The sequence below is a fragment of the Balaenoptera acutorostrata genome, chromosome 6 (assembly GCF_949987535.1).
Source record: "Balaenoptera acutorostrata chromosome 6, mBalAcu1.1, whole genome shotgun sequence".
In the NCBI taxonomy this organism is placed as follows: domain Eukaryota; kingdom Metazoa; phylum Chordata; class Mammalia; order Artiodactyla; family Balaenopteridae; genus Balaenoptera; species Balaenoptera acutorostrata.
Window position 1 is genome coordinate 124,337,582 of NC_080069.1, and position 16,594 is coordinate 124,354,175.

Below are 16,594 nucleotides of genomic sequence, written 5' to 3' on the forward strand. Positions count from 1 at the left end.
GGCCTCCTGGGGACACTGAGCTTAGGCCTGGAACGGGCGGGGCCCACAGCAGCCCCTGCCCTGACACTGAGGCCAGCTCAGGGGTTCCCCAAGGACGCAGGCCTGGGGCTGCCGTAAACGAGGGTGGTGCCCCTACCCGCTGCACCACCCACCCTGCAGGGGCCAGATGGCGGCCAAGGCCAAGGCCAAGAGCAAGGCCTTGCCCAGCTCCTGTGGTCATCGGGGGAGGGTGACCTGGCCAAGCCGCCGCCACTGCGCTCTGGGCACAGATGGTCCCATCCCCGCTGCCTCTTCCGCAGGAAAAACAAACCAGCTCGGGACCAACAGTCCTTTTTTACCTCGTGTTTATTTTCATGGCCTTTGCCTCTGCCTGAAGCCAGCGTCCTGGGGGCTGCGCTCTGCCGAGGGTCTGGCTGGGGTGGCCATGGCATTTTCCTGACCTTAGGGCAGCTCTCCAGATAGGCGCCAGGGTGCTCCCGGGGAAAGTAGCCCATTTCCTGCCCCCAGACTTGTCCCTGTCCCATTCGGTCACAGCAACTTTTCCAGGATTTGGAGTCTTCTGGCTGCATGGTAGCGGGGGAGGGGGGTTGAGGTTGAGAAGGGCAGCAGGACAGAACCAGTGAGACCCTAGAGCAGTCAGAGCCGAGGGGGTGGAGATGAGGCCACGTCACCGGTCAGGGCCACCAGGGCTCCCGGGAATTCGCAGGGGAGGAGGTGGCCTGGCATTGGGATACTCAACTCGGGTGGGTGGGCACGGCCCGGCTGCTCTACCTGCATCCTTCCAAGTTTTCAGCCATCCCCATTTCACAGACAGCTGAGAAGGCCAAGGTTGGTAGGCGGGACCCTGCAACCCAAGGTCTCAGAAGTGAGAAACGGGGACGGGGAGGGGGGCGTGCTCTCAGGATCGTGGCTTCTGGGGCCAGGCCACACACACGCCTAGGTAAATGCTTCTCCATCCTCCCACACGGGCGAATTCACACGGGGGACAGACTCGCTAAAGCAGCTAGAGGGGCATCCCCCGGGGCCTGCAACCCACTGCCAGTTTGGAGAGGGGCTGAGGCACGCTGGGACCGGACTGGAGGAGAGGCAGAGGACCACCAAGGGGTGGGGGAGGTCACTTGCCAAACAGAGGCGGGAGGCCAGGCCTCCAACGGGGGGAAGAAACGGGGGTGGCGAGGCCAGCAGGGCTGCACCGCCACGCAAACGGCCTCGCAAGCCCCAGAAGCCCCCAGAAGCGATGCCGCGCCAGGCCCCGCCCCTGCACTCACCCTGGGGGGCTGGGGGCGCACCCTCCTGAGCCCTTCGCCAGCCGAACGCTCAAAGGCTCCGCCCCTTCCCCGCCGCGGGCCGCTCCCCCGACCCCGGCTTTCTCCCCTTCCCCCACCGCGCGGACGGGGGGAGGGACCGGCGGCTCGGCCCGCGCCCCCTCCCCCTCGGGCGGCGGTGACATCACGGCCACGGCGGGAGGGGCGGCGCCGCGCACATCACTTCCTCGGCGCCTCCCGCCCGCGCGGACTGACGGACGACTGGCGGGCGGTGGACGGCGGAGAGCGGCCCGCGGACCGGCGCGGGGCGGCGCGAGGCGGCGGAGCGTGGGGTGCGCGGCCCCCGGCCCTCGGCGCCCCCGGCCCCATGGCGGGTCCGGCCCCGCCCGCCGCTGACGAGCTGCTCGGCCCTGCCCGGCGCCTCTACTCCAGGTGGGCAGGGCAGGGCAGGCGGTGGGGACGCGCGGGGCCGCGCGGGGACCGGGCAGCTGGGGCCGCTGGAGGCGGGATTGGCCGGCCTGGAACAAAGGCGGCGGCGAGCGCGCAACGTGGCGGGGACGCCCCTCCCAGCGGGGCCGGCGGCGGTTGGGGGCGCGGGGTGGGGAGGAGGGTGCGGGGGGAGGGGGTCGGAGGCTGTGGGCGCTGGGCCTCCCACGGCCCACGCCCTCGAGAACCAGGGCACTAGCGGGTGGGCAGCGTGGGCCGCTGGGATGGGCTGCCGCCTCCCGGATCGCCCCCTCGCAAACGGTGTCCAGGGTTTGGGAGACTGGCAGCTTCTACAGCCCTGCTCTCCTGGCAGCTGGGCCCTGTGGCACAGCAGGCGCGTGCTGGGAGCTCCAGGAGCTTCCCTCCCAAGCCTGGCACCACCTCCCCACTGCCATGGCCCGAGTACTGGGTGGGCAGGGGCACATGGTATGGCTGAAGAGACCAGGATGTGTCACACGTGGGGCCCTGCCCCCACCAGCCCGCCAGCCCACCAGGTGCCTGTGGTCCAGCAGATTGTGGCTGGCGTGGGGCTGCAGAGCCAGCCAGCTAGGTGGGTGGGTGGGCGCCTGCCTGAAGAGGCACCTGCCTCGGGCAGGTTCATGGGGGATGCCAGCGGTCTGAGCTCTGCGCCCCACGCGCATCAGGGATGACAGGGTGGCCCTGGCCAGGGCCGCGTGCCTGGTTGGCGACTCCAGGCTTGTCGAGGGTGTGCCACAAGGTGATGCCCTGGGCCAGGCGGGCGCGGGCACTGGTGTGCGGGTGTCCGGCAGAGCGGCGCAGGCGTGAGTGCTGGGCCCGGGACGCTGACTGACTGCAGGTCCTGGAGGCGGGCCGGCTCCCCACGGTGGGGACAGGCCACCGACTTGGGGGGACATCATCCTGGCTCCCCCCCAGCCATCCTTAAGACCTGGGGGCTGCTGAGCCTTCAAGGGGCCTAGCCTGGCCTGCGAGGATTCTCCAGCCCGGCCAGCAACCCAGCAGCCGCAAACCTCTGCTGGGTGCCCCCCCTCCCCCGATGTGCAGAATGAGGCTCTGGGGCCCCTCCCACCTTGGTCTGGTCTGTGCTGCTGGCCAGAGACACAGCCCCCATTGTGTGGTCTCAGGATGGAGCGCTGAGCCCCCGGCCTGGCTCCTGGGCCCCACGCAGGGGGAGGGGCGTGTGAGTGGGTTTGTTGGCAGCTGACGCTGGAGGCCTGTCCTAGAGGACCCTCTCCATGGCCCCGCCTTGGGAATGGAGAGCTGTGCGGGGCTGCCGGGGCGCTGTAGCCCTGGGAGACCCTGCACAGCCAAGCCTGGGGTCCACATCGTGCTGGTCCCCCCACAGGCTTGACCTGGCAGCCGGGGGTGTGGGCTGGCACCAGGGCCCAGCGGGGACACACCAGACAGGACCCTGGCCTGGGGGAGCCGTCCCTGGGCAGGGGCAGAGCTCAGAGTGAACGCTGGGAGGGGCCCTGAGCCTGGCCTGGATTCCTTGCAAGCTGAGCCCTGAGTGGAGCTCGAAGGGGCCAGCCCGGCAGAGATTTGGGGGGCGCGGCCACAAGCCTGCCTTCAGGGCCGTGAAGAGGCCCGTGAGGGTTTGGAGCCGAGCGTGTAGCCGCGGCTGGGTGTGCGCAGGCCCGGTCCTGGTCGGAGCTGGCTTTCAGAGGCTGCCGAGACGCCCTCAAAAGGTCATCTGTCCCCTCAGAGCCTGTGTGTCCGGGGAAGACCACCTGTGGCGTGGGAGCGGAGGGGTGCAGGCAGCCCGGCACGTGGATGTCCCGCAGACAGGAGCCCCTCAGTCTGAGCACCCCAGGGGTGGCTGTTCTGCGAGAACCCCTGTTGTGTGGGGGGCCAGGCCAGGTCCCCTCTGCCGTGGCCCCGCCTGGTGACTCCCCTTCCGCACACCCACACCGCTGCCTGGCGAGGTGAGTTCAGTTCTTACAAAGCGGGTTCTGGGCGGAACTGGGCTTAGAACGCACACGGAGAAGGGCCTGAGCGTGAATGTGCTCACGAGCCCACCATGTCCCCAGATGGGGCCCTGGGGAGGCCACCGGGTCAGGGAGGCAGGAGTGGGCGGGGTCTCGTGGGGTGGGGGACGGTTAACACTCAGAGCCCCGGTCCACTGCGCCTGGGCCTGCTTCCCCAGAGCAGGGGTTTGGGAGGGGGTGCCGAGGGGCCCGGGGGGGGATGGGCAGGTGGCCGAGAAGCCCCCGAATGTGGGGAAGCCACAGGCCGTCCTCTCCTGGCCTCCTGGCTCCCTTCAGGCCAGCGGCTGAGTGCTCCTGCTGGGGGCTGGGAGGGCAGAGCTGGGGCCGCGAGCACCCCGCCGTGGGGTGGCTCGTTAGAGGCGTGCCCCGTCAGCAGGCGCCCGGACGGGGATCCCATGTCACGTGGCCATGGCGGTCGGCCCTACCCCGCGGCTCCCTAGAAGCGTGCCCCTCGGCGCTTTCTAGAGCTGGGCGATGGTCGTTCCCCTCCTCTCCAGTGATTCCTGCCTCTCCCAGGCTGCCTGTCCCACGATGCTCCTAGATCCCCCACCCAGACTGAAGGGGAGCCGGCGTGGCTTCACTGGGGACGGCAGGACAGGGGGTGAGCAGGGGCCCTGGAGCGTCTGCCCAGAGGCCCAGTGTGGGTGACAGCCCTGGACAGGGACGCTGGCATTTAGCAGAGAGAGGGGCCGAAGGGGGCGCAGCCCCTGGCCGGTGAGCCTCGGTGGTGGGCGGCGGGGGCCAGGCTTGGAGACCAGCCTCGGCGGTCTGGTGGGCACCAGAGGACGGCATGCCATCTGGGGAGACAGGCAGGTGGGGCAGGCGTGCTGATGGACAGCCCGTGGGGGCAGAGAGCAGGGCAGTAGGGGCCAGGCGGGGCCGGGCTGATGGCTACTCCCGGGGTGCTGTCTCAGGTGCCGCAGACAGGTGGGAGGGGTATGGGGCTGGTGTGGTGACCAGAGCAGTAAGGCCGGCCACTGGGCAGTCAATAATCACTTCATTAACTGGTAAGCCAGTGGGCAGGTGGCGGGAGCTTGGCAGACACTACCCTGTCTCCTGGCCACTGCGGTCTGGCTGCTGGGAAGGCTGACCCTGGTCAGCCACTTTCAAGGAGAGATGTGCTGGGCCGTCGTGGTGTTGGATAGCAGATCTCACAGGTGGACGGGGCCTGGCTGGGGCGGGCAGGCTGACCCCTGAGGCCGCTGGAGTGGTGGGCCGGGTCTCTCCCCAGGAGGTGGAGGACTGTAGATTAACAGTTAAGCATCGGACTTCCCTGGTGGCGCAGTGGTTGAGAATCCGCCTGCCAATGCAGGAGACACGGGTTCGAGCTCTGGTCCAGGAAGATCCCACGTGCCGCGGAGCAACTAAGCCCGTGCACCACAACTACTGAGCCTGCGCTCTCGAGCCCGTGAGCCACAACTACTGAAGCCTGCATGCCACAACTACTGAGCCTGCGCTCTAGAGCCCACGAGCCACAACTACTGAAGCCCGCATGCCACAACTACTGAAGCCTGCATGCCACAACTACTGAGCCTGTGCTCTAGAGCCCGTGAGCCACAACTACTGAAGCCCATGTGCCTAGAGCCCATGCTCTGCAACAAGAGAAGCCACCACAATGAGAAGCATGCTCACCGCAACGAAGAGTAGCCCCCGCTTGCCGCAACTAGAGAAAGCCCATGTGCAGCAACGAAGACCAAATGCAGCCAAAAAAGATAAATTAATTAAATTAAAAAAAAAAATTTAAGCGTCTGTTTAGCCCAGGTGGCAAATCACAGGTGGAAGGCTGCCCCCTCCCAGAGTTTGAGTGGTGAGGCTGGTGAAGGGGAGCTAAGACCACAGCCCCGGGCCCTGAGAGCCCTGGCCAGTCCAGCCCAGAGCCCCAGGGAGCCCCATCTTGTGCCCTGACAATAGGGCTCTTGTCAGGCCCTTGGGTGGACCGGCCTGTTGGAGGCCCCTGCAGTCCTGCAGCATGGGGGCGTGGGCAGTGGGCAGGAAGGCCAGCTCGGCAGACCGGTACTGAAGCGGGTGACCTAGGGTTGCTGCAGCCCCAGTGCATCCCCAGCGGGCACGAGCACCCACAGATACCCGCAGGCCTGCAGAGGCAGTGTGGAGAGACAGGCTCTAGAATCTTCTTCACTGAACAAGGAAGTGAGCCTGGCCAGCGGAGGCAGGTCTCACGGAGGAGAGGAGAGGATGGCCTGCAGTGCAGGTGTTGGGGGTCTGCTCCGGGGGGTGGAGGAGGGGCATGGGGTTGATGTGACAGTGCAGAGTTTGAGGGTTCAGCTTGTTGACAGGAGCTGCGCAAGGAGGAGATGGTCCAGGCCCTGCCCTGCCCCGCTCAGCTGAGCTTCCCCGGAGGGTGGACAGAGGCCTCCGGGCAGGGAGGAGAACGCCCTGGCCTGGACACCCTGGGGACCAGGGCCTGGTGGGTGTGGGCGGGTGGGCAGCCTGGGACCTCATTCTCCCACCTCTACATCCACCCATCCAGCCCCTTCCAGGTCTCGGCCCTCCCAGACCCCGCAGAGTGGCAGCACCTGCTGGGCCTCCTGGGCTGAGGCTGACCCCCGGGTCCTGTATCCTGGGCAGCCTTTGCCCTGGAGCTCCACACCCTCCTACTCATCCTCGGGTTCCCGCCTCTGCTCAGACCCCAGGATGGTCTTGGGGAGCTGGGCCCACCCTGGGTCTGTAGTTCCCTCTGACCCCAGAGCTGCACCTCCCTTCCTGTCCCAGGGTTCCCAGCTGCTCAGCCTAGCTGAGCCCCCTCCCACCCAAGGCCCATTGCTGAGACGGGCAAGTGGCTTGGCAGGAGGGGCCGCCTACGAGTGGGGCAGAGAGAGCCTCTGTGAGCCCCGTGGGAACCTAGGGGCTCCTGGGATGCAGCAGCACCTTGGGGTGGGCTGCTGGGGAGGGGGAGGGGCCTGGACTTCTCACCACTGCTCTGCCCTGACCGAGTGCCGTGGCCCCCTCTCCCTAGCTGGACGTTGGCAGCAATCCCCGCTACTCCAGAGGCTTCTCCCTTTGCCCAGAGATGGTCACTCCCGCCTCATCAGCCGTGGTGGCTGGAGGAGCTGGGAGCCGGGCTGAGAAGGTGGCCAGGGGACTGGTGGTTTCAGGAAAGGAACTGGGGTGGGGGGGTGTCTATTCCTCCCAAGACGGCTGGCCCCAGGCCCCTCTAGCCCCACAGCCGGGTTAGACCTGGGGCCTGGAGCTCCTTGACGGTCAGGTGCTGGTAACCCCAGCAGTGCCCCAGAGGGTCGGGGGACTCACAGGGTGACTGGACTTTGTGCCCACCTGTTGACCCTGCTGCGTGCCGGGCGCTGGGCACCACGTGCTGCTGTGAGCCAGGCCTCCAGGAGGACGGGGCGGAGCCAAGCGCAGACCCTGCCGAATCCCAGCTCTCCAGGTGGGGGCCGCACTCGCCGTGTCCCTCCTCCTCTCCTTCGCTCACAGACGTTGACCTGGAGCCAGCTAGGTGCCTGGTGCCCCTTTGCGCTGCGTGACGGGGTTCTGGCCCCGAGCCGGCCACAGGGCCAGAGTGGGGTGAGAGTCTGGGTGAGCGGGACGGGGGCGCAGCCGCTGCTCCCCTGCCGTGCGCCTGCCCCCGAGGGGGGCGCGTGGACAGGTTCCCTCTGAGCGCCCGCCGGCCCGCCCCGCTGACGGTGCTGATCCCCGGCTCTGAGCCGCCCTTGATCCCCTGAGATCCACCGCAGGCCCTGGGAGGCCCCGGGCCACCTGCCAGAGCCTTAGCCCACCGCTCTGGGGTGGGGGATGCAGGGGGCCCTGAGCCCGGCGCACCCCCAGGACCAGCCGCCGAGGTGGGGCGAGGGCTGGCTGGCCAGGAGAGAGGCCCGGAGCCCCGCCATGCCGGCTGCCGCCACGGAGGGCCCGCCTGTGGCCCTGAGCTTGGCTGAGAAGGCCATGTGCAAAGTGGTGTACGGCGCCCCCCGCCCCCGCCCGCTGCTGCTGCCCGTGGGCCTGGAGCTGTGGCTGTACGTGCAGAAGATGCGCAACCTGCAGAGGAAGAGGTGCGGCGGGGGATGGGTCCGAGCTGGAGGTCACCATGCGGTTGCAGGTTCTTGGGACAAGGAAGGGGGTGGGGCTTCTGACCTGGGACGCCCGGCCTGGTGCCTCCCCAGGTGGCCTCCCCACGTGCAGGCCTGGTTAGCTTTCCCAGTCTGCAGGTCCAGGAGACAGCTTCAGACACCCCAACATTGCGCCCCCGCCCCCTTGACTTCTAGGCCCCGGGCCCTTCCCAAGCCAGAAACCTCCTCTGCTCTGAGCCACTGATGCCACATGTCTGGGCAGGGAGGTGGGCGGGGGGAGGCCACGCCTGTGATCAGATCTGCCAGAGCCAGCGGGGCTCTGAAAACACCTGCGTGTCAGACCGAGTCCCCGGGAGGAGAGGGCAGCTAGCCGTGTAGGGAGCAGCTGGGCAGGGACACGCAGGTCTTAATTAAGGAGCCCCGTGCGTGGCCCTGGTGGAGCAGGGCTGCCCGTGGGCTCCTGCGACGTGGCCTCCGGAGGGCCCTTCCAAGAGCTGCTGGCGAGGGGGCTGCTGAGGACTGGGCATGGCGTGGGTGGGAGGCGAAAGGGTCTGGCATCCTGGTCTCGAGGCCACGTCCCTGACCCCAGCTCTCTGAGAGGCCACGGGGCTCTGCTTGAATCGGGGGTGGGGGAGATGGCGGGGTCCTCTGGTGGGGCCCCTGCATCCTCCAGGCGGGGAGGAGCCCACTTCCCCAGGAGGAGTGGCCCCGGCGCTGGGGAGTCGTGAGTGGACAAGGGGCGTGGTGAAGGTGCCGACAGAAGGCGCTGAGCCTGTGGGGCGCAGGGCGCGGGGCTCAGCTTCTCCAGGGGCTCAACCAGCCTCACCCCAGCCTGTTCTTGAGGTGTAGCTGTCGTTGTAAATACAAGTACCCTGTTGTCTTGATAACGCAGAAGCAGAATGAATGGGGCGTTGTGGTTTCTATCAAAGGGGCGTTTGGATAAAACAGTTGAGGGACTTCCCTGGTGGCGCAGTGGTTAGGAATCCGCCTGCCGATGCAGGGGACGCAGGTTCGAGCCCTGGTCCGGGAAGATCCCACATGCTGCGGAGCAACTAAGCCCGTGAACCACAACTACTGAGGCTGCACTCTAGAGCCCGCGAACCGCAACTACTGAGGCCCGCGAGCCACAACTACTGAAGCCCGCGTGTCATAACTACTGAAGCCCGCACGCCCAGAGCCCGTGCTCCACAGCAAGAGAAGCCACCGCAACGAGAAGCCTGCGTGCCTCAACTTGAGAAAGCCCACACTCAGCAACGAAGACCCAATGCAGCCAAAAATAAATAAATACATAAATTTATTTTTTAAAAAAGAAAAGAAACGGTTGAGAAACGCTACCCTAAACAACTTTATTTTTTAAGGGAATGCGTTGGCTCCCCCCCTCCAGTAACTCCTGATCATTGCACGATTCTAACAATGAAGCAGGGCCAGCGCGTTGGGGTGCAGCTGGCTATCTGGTGCGCACATTTTATTATAAATTACTCTCTGTAGGTTTTCCACGAACTCTGCTGACATCCGAAAGCAATGGGAGTAAGGGGAGGATAATGGGGCGGCCTGTGGCGGCCCCCGCCTTTCCAGGGGCTGCTCTGCTCTTGCCCTGCGGTCTCAGTGGGGTGCGGGGTGGCAGGGGCCGCTTGCCTCGGTGGGGGCCCTCTCCCTGGCTTTTTCTGCACCTGCGCCCCCAGCCCCCCTCGGGCCCCAGTGCAGGACGTCGACTCAGATGCAGCCACGCCCCGCCAGAAAATGGGAGGTGAGGACAGGTGCCGGCCGAGTCCCCAGCACCCCCCCCCCACTCAGAGCTTGGAGGGTGGGGGCCCTGCTCCGGGATGCAGGACCCGGGAGGGGCTGGGATCGGATCCTGCCTGTGTGGCCCTGACCATCTGGCTGACCCTGTGCGCCCCCGTCATCCTCAGCGGGGGTCAGGGCCCGCCCCAGGTCAGCGGGGATCAGGGCCTGCCCCAGGCCGCAGGAGCCACTCTGGAGGGTGGCAGGTAGCGCCTGGCCCAGGGGTGGCCCCTCGCCCCAGCGGCTGGGACTGGGGGAGGGAGGTAGTGTTTGCAGGCCGCCTCTGGGCGAGGGTCTGGCCGCAGTTGCAGATTCATGCCGGGTGCCCTGGGGGTGGGGAAGGGGAGCCTCGAGGCTGTGGCACAGGTGAGCCGCACCGTGTGCCAACCTGGGCATTCATCCAAAGAGAGGTTGACTCCCACGCCCCCGGGCACCGCGCTGGCCACAGCCGTCCGAGGGGCCCCGCGGTCCGAGTGGTGACGTGGAGGAGCGTGAGGGGCAGGCTGAGACCCCCGACCCCTCCTCTCCGCCCAGGATGGAAGCCTCGTGTCTGGAGCTGGCCCTGGAGGGTGAGCGGCTGTGCAAGGCTGGCGACTTCAAGGCGGGCGTGGCCTTCTTTGAGGCCGCTGTGCAGGTGGGCACCGAGGACCTGAAGACGCTGAGTGCCATCTACAGCCAGCTGGGCAACGCCTACTTCTACCTGAAGGAGTACGCCCGGGCGCTGGAGTACCACAAGCATGACCTGTTGCTGGCTCGGTGAGCTCGGCTGCCCCAGCTGCCCTGTGCAGAGTCGTCCTGCCCCTGGGGGCCCCCCACCAGCCCTGCTCTCACCACGAACCCGACCAACCTCCTCCTGCTGGCCCCGCCCACTCAGCCCCACCTGACCCTCTCCCTGCCCCCCCCCCCCAGTCATTTCCCAGTGTCTCCGTTCTCCTTGGGCCTCCAGAACTTCCCCGCTGCTGTCCCTCCCCAGAACACCCTCCCCTTGCGTGTTCCCTGCCCCCTCTTGCTCCTTCAGGCCTGCAGGAGCCCCGCCCACCCCATCAGCCCCCAGATCTCCTGGTGGGGGCGGAGCTTCCGACCACCCTGCCCTCAGGCCCTTCCCCTCCAGCTGGTGAGCGCTGGTTTCAGCGTCCAGCCAGTGTGTGGTGCTGGCAGACACGCAGCAAGTACACACTGCATGGTTAATTCCCTCTGCCAGGCCCCCAACTCTGCTGCCTCCAGGCCGGTCTTCGCAAGCCCTTCCCCCAGACTGGCCTAGCAGAGAAGTGGTCCTGAGCTGGGCCCACCCGCCGCGGGACCCCTGCCCAGCATCATCCCAGTGTCCGTGGGCTCCTGGTCCTCCCAGGCCCTTGCCGCCGTCACCAGGGCTCCCTGCTGGGTTCAGGGTCCCGCCAGTCCTTGGTCCAGCCCCTCCTTCTTTCCTGCCCTCCAGGACCATCGGTGACCGCATGGGGGAGGCCAAGGCCAGTGGGAACCTGGGCAACACACTCAAGGTGCTGGGCCGCTTTGACGAGGCCATTGTCTGCTGCCAGCGGCACCTGGACATCGCCCAGGAGCAGGGGGACAAGGTGGGTGGCGGCCCCCGACCTGTGGCCCCGTCTGGGTCTGGGATCGGGGCTGCAGGTGACACCACTCACAGCCCCATGTGCTCCTCCCGTGGGACGACGGTCCCCTTCAGAAATGAGGGCACTCTGGCTCACACCGACGCTGTGGGGCTGAGGCCCGGGCTCCCATCTTCCATGTCAGCTCCCCTCTCCCCGCCCTCCCCTCTGAAGCCACCAACACCCCCAGTCACTCCTGGGGCCAGAGGGAGACGGGGCTGGGGGCCGGCTCTGGAAGGAACCTGGCTGGAGAGGCAGCACCGTTCGAGCAGCGGTGACAGCCCTGCTCTGTGTCCTCCCGCCGTGGCCCTGTGGGATAAGCATCCCTGCCCTTGTGTGGACCAGGAAACTGCGGCGGAGAGGTGACTGACTCGCCCCAGGCCACCTTCGGAGGTGGTTGAGCAGAGCCAGAGCCCTGATCCTTGGGTGACCAGGAGGGGTGGGGACAGGTCCCTCCCTCCCCATGACCCCTACCTCAGTGTCTAGACTTGGTGCTGCCACCCCCCCAGGCCCTTGCCTTCGGGGCCCGAGGAACAGCGGGGACCGCGGACCAGGCGATGGGAACACCAGCTCTGCGCACAGGGCCTGAGCGGCCGGCTCCTCGGGGGCTGTGGCTTTGGAGACGCCCCCCCCCCACCAACCTCAGTGTCACCCACAGGTCGGGGAGGCGAGGGCACTTTACAACATTGGCAACGTGTACCACGCCAAGGGCAAGCAGCTGTCCTGGAACGCAGCACAGGACCCTGGGCACCTGCCGCCTGCCGTCCGCGAGACGCTGCGCCGGGCCTCCGAGTTCTACGAGTGAGCAGGCGGGATTGTCCCCGCGCTCCGCACACGCGGGGACCTGGGTGGGCTCCCTCCTCACCCCCACCCGCCCCTGTCCTCGGCCTGGCCGGCCCAGGCTGCACCTGAAAACCAGAGTCGGGGGCGGGGGGGAGGCTGACCCGAGGCTTGGAGCTCAGACCGTGCAGAGCCGCCCTCATCTGGGGGCACGACCCGGGGAGGGGCTGTGTGCAGGCCTCCGCTCAGCGTCTTCTAGCCTGGGTGGGTGGGTCGCTGGGAGGGACACAGCTCAGACAGACTCGGCCCCCAGGAGGAACCTGTCCCTGGTGAAGGAGCTGGGCGACCGGGCAGCCCAGGGCAGGGCCTATGGCAACCTGGGCAACACCCACTACCTGCTGGGGAGCTTCACGGAGGCCACGACCTTCCACAAGGAGGTGAGCGGGTGGCAGCGACGGGGTGGCCTGACATAGGGTCGGAGCGAGACGGCCGGGGCACCCACCAGCCCCCTCGCTTCGTCTGGGCTTGGTGCCGGGGCTCCCGGGGCTGCCCCTCTGGGCGCACGGACATCAGGCTGGCCGTGCTGGGCAGTGGGGCGGGGGCAGCACCTGCCATCTGCATCGGGTCCTGGGCTGCTCCGTGACCACCTGGGCCTCGTGTCCGTGTCCTCAGCGCCTGGCCATTGCCAAGGAATTTGGAGACAAGGCGGCAGAGAGGAGGGCCTACAGCAACCTGGGGAACGCCCACATCTTCCTGGGGCGCTTCGACGTGGCCGCCGAGTACTACAAGTAGGCAGCACCCCTCCCACCCCCACCGCCCAGCCAGGGAGCGGGTGGGCCCTAGGCGGGTGAGGGAGCCTGGACCCCGGGCCAAGGAGGTGCCCACCCCAAGCTCTGCCCTCCCAGCCTCCCCAGGGGCCATGCGGGGGGCTCTGTGCCACCCTGGAAGGGCGACCGATGGAGCCCAGAGAGACCCCCGGTGGGGTCCTGGGGCTGGAGGCCTCGGGGCCAAAGGGCTGCTTCCCCACCGCCCCCCACATAGCCCTTGGGAAGGGGCGCTGGGGGAGCGTGAGCAGTGCCCTGGCCCCTGTGGAGGGGGATCCTGGAACCTTCCTTCCTGGGGTGACCCCCGCCCCCCCAGGAAGACTCTGCAGCTGTCCCGGCAGCTCAAGGACCAGGCGGTGGAGGCGCAGGCCTGCTACAGCCTGGGCAACACGTACACGCTGCTGCAAGACTACGAGCGCGCCGCCGAGTACCACCTGCGGCACCTGCTCATCGCCCAGGAGCTGGCCGACAGGTGCGTGCGGCGGGGATGCGCGCCGCCCCGCCCACACCGGGGGGCCGCGATCGCCCCTCAGGCCCCCGGGCTGAACAGCAAGCTGATTACAGTGGCCTAGGCTCGCTGGCCTGGGTCTGAGGCCCTGCTCTGCCGCCGACCACCAAGGGACCCTGCGCGAGGCGGCCCCGCCTGGGCTCAGCCTCCTCCAGCAGTTGGCCACGCCGCCCACTGGGTGGGACTGGCTGAGACCAGTGGACGCTGGGCCAGCTGCTCGCAGTGACCCTTGGCGCAAGCTGGTTGGGGGGGGCTGTGCCCCAGTGCCCAGCCCATTGCCCCCTTGAACGCCCCCGTGCCCCCCTCTCTCCACATCTGTGTAAACGTCAGTCTCTACAGAGAGACAGAGTGCCTGACGGAAGACCCGTAAACACACAGCCGTGCACGCAGGTCTGGGGGCGGCAGTGGCAGCAAGAGGGTTCAGAGCCACAGGCCAGGGCCCCTCGTGGGTGGTGGAGAGGAGGGGTCTTCTAGAAAGCTGCTCTGCCGGGAGGCTTAAAGTGGCCTGCAGTTTTTGTTTTGGGTGATGATGCTTTGGAACGAGATGGAGGCGATGGTCGTAGACGGTAAACGTGCGCAGAGCCGCTGAATTGTGCGCTTTACAGTGGTTAAGTTTATGTTACGTTACTTATACCTCCATTTAAAAATTTACGATCAAGGGAATGAGGTCACTGCTGCTCAGGGAACCACAGGGGTGAGAGCCTCACCGGCCACTAGGGGGCAATCAAGGCCACGCCAGGGACCCTGGACCACCCACGGAGCACCCCGCCCCCCCATCCCCAGTTCGTGATGGGCCTGACCACCCGGAGGCTGGGGGCTTGGGACGGCTGGACTGGTGGGCAGGCTGGCAGGCCTGGGGTGCAGACGTGGACTCAGTTTCCCTCCCTGGCAGAGTGGGTGAGGGCCGGGCGTGTTGGAGCCTGGGGAACGCCTATGTATCCATGGGGAGCCCAGCACAGGCCCTGACCTTCGCCAAGAAGCACCTGGAGATCTCCCAGGAGGTGAGTCGGGCCTGCCCTCCCCTCAGCCCCCAACCCTGGCCTTCGCCAGCGTTGGAGCCCCCCATCCCCGGTGCTGCCCAGCCCCCTCCAGATGGGCCGGTGCCTCTGTGTGCTCTAGGCTCTTTCCTGGCTGCCGCCACCTGCTGCGAAGGGGCCCAGCCACCCCGTGACTTCTGAGACCTGATGGCTGCTTGTCTGCTGCAGCCAAGGGGTCGGGAGGGAGGCGTGGGGCCTGTTTTCCGCCCGTAGAGGGTCAGTGTCACCGTCAGTGTCACCTTTCGGCAGCCACCACCGGCTGCTTCTGTCCCCGACGGAAGTGTGCCAGGCTGGGCCATGGGATGCCTCTGCCCGACACCCAGGGTGGAAATACCTGCCAGGGGCACAAAGGCACGGCCGCCCCTGGGGGATCTTCCCCTGGGACCCCTCACCCAGACACCCTCCTGGGGAAGTGGGCCTGTCCACCCAGGACCCTCCTGCTGGGGTCAGGGCAGCCCACGGCTGGGCACTACAGGGTCGGCGCGGGTGAGCCCCGGCTCCCCGGCTCCCGGCCGGTCCCCTCCTCAGCCCCCACCCACCTCTGGGAAGCAGCCCCAGCGGCAGAGCCAGGTCACCTCCCTCCCCAGCGCTCCCCAGACCCGCCACAGACAGCCCCAAGTCCACAGGCGGGCAAGGCCCTTCGGTGTCCCGGTGGAGGTGGGGAGGAGAGCTCGGGTCAGGGGAGGTCCTGGCTTGGAAAGCCCCTCCACCAGGGCCCCCAGCGGGACCGGCCCCTGCGTCCCTCTGAGCACAGGCAGGGGCCCTGGAGCTCCACGTGGGGGTCCCCCCACCCGCCTTTCCCGTGGCTTTGCTCCTGGGTAAGCACGTGGCCTCCCTGCAGCGAGGGTCCTCGCCGGGAGCCTGGTGGGCACGGGGCTGAGAAGGGTGCAGGCTGACTGCCCACAGGAGGGCCCCACGTGGCACGGCTGGGCTGGGGTGTGAGCGGGGCTCAGGGGCACGTGAGGCTACCCACCCCAGGACCCCCGCCAGACTTCACTTCCGGGGCGCAGTAGGCCTAGTGCCCTTGGAGACCTGGGGCCGTGACTGCCCCGTGGGAGTCCACAGGGGGCCTCGCAGCCCACTGACCTGGCCCTGCCCGGCTGCAGATCGGGGACCGCAGTGGGGAGCTTACGGCCCGCATGAACGTGGCGCAGCTGCAGCTGGCTCTGGGCCGGCTGTCCAGCCCGGCAGCCGCGGAGAAGCCAGACCTGGCCGGCTACGAGGCCCAAGGTGAGCTCCTGGGCTGGGCGTGGGGTCCCGCTCTCCCGCGGGCTCAGACCTCAGCCTGAGAGGCAGGGGCCTGAGAGGGCAGGGGGGTGGCAGGAGGGCTGCCAGGGTAGTGGGGGTACTGGCTCACGCTGGGGCCCAATGGGCTCCGCCCTCAAACAGGAGACTATTTAACAGAGCTGCCAGCTAAGGGAAGGGGTCCCTCATAAGGTGTTGAGCCCCTGTCCCTGGGGGGTGTCCGCATCTGAGCCCCATCACCAGCTCACTCCAGAGCTCACAGTGGGGTGGGCAAGGACAGGGTGCTGGGGGCAAGTCGGGATCCTGAGATTGGAAGGTGCGGGACACAGCGCGGGCAGAGGGGCTTTCAGGCCAGTCCTTCATGGCTCTGGGGCAGTGAGGCCCTGGGGTCGCCCTGAACCCCCCAGGTTTATCACCAGGGCAGGCACGAGGAGGAGGGGGCCCCTCCCTGCTCCTCCGTAGCCACCCCACTCCTCTGGGGCTGACGATCCCCCTCCAGGCTGGGGGCTGGGCCTGGGGGAGGGCTTCTTGTAGGGATGGAGTGGGAGGGGGCTGCTGGCAGGAGGGAGAGGCCAAATCAGCCAGAGGCCGAGGGAGCCGGGTACTAATCAGCCGAGGCCCGCAGATCAGCCACGGCTGCTGTAATGACCTCATTCACGGGCTGCTGGTCGCCCTGTACAGGTCAGTGACGCTCCCCACACAAGAAGAGAACGTTCGCCGCCAAGCAAATAGATCAGTAAATACGGGCGCTGGGGCAGGGGGCCGCCCTGAGCTGGCCTCCCGCGCTGCCGGTGGGTACGGGGCAGGCTCTGGGCAGGGAGTTAGCTGCCCCTCCCTCCCTCCCAGCCCACACCGTCCCCAACCCGTGGTTCTCGAGTCCTCGGAGAGTCCAGCCCCAGGCCCCTCATGGCTGTGTTCCCGGGTCGCCCACCTTCCCCAGCCTCCAAAGCCCCCAGGCCCGCCCAGGACGAGGCTGGGAAGCCATCCGACTGTGGTGTCAGGTCTCCGGGGTTCTGTGCTGTAATGCTCGTGGATTTGTGGCAATGGCCTGTC

General features: G+C 67.6%; 1 protein-coding gene across 1 annotated transcript in view; it reads left to right on the forward strand.

The window, feature by feature from the left end:
- The first annotated feature begins 1,447 nt into the window (after positions 1–1,447).
- Positions 1,448–16,594, forward strand: part of GPSM1 (G protein signaling modulator 1) — a 30,582-nt gene continuing 15,435 nt past the window's right edge. Inside the window, 9 exon segments of the mRNA XM_057548533.1 lie at positions 1,448–1,697; positions 10,078–10,299; positions 10,979–11,114; positions 11,806–11,948; positions 12,241–12,364; positions 12,600–12,715; positions 13,068–13,223; positions 14,152–14,260; positions 15,403–15,526. Of these exon segments, the coding sequence (XP_057404516.1) occupies positions 1,633–1,697; positions 10,078–10,299; positions 10,979–11,114; positions 11,806–11,948; positions 12,241–12,364; positions 12,600–12,715; positions 13,068–13,223; positions 14,152–14,260; positions 15,403–15,526 (1,195 nt within the window). The 5' untranslated portion in view covers positions 1,448–1,632.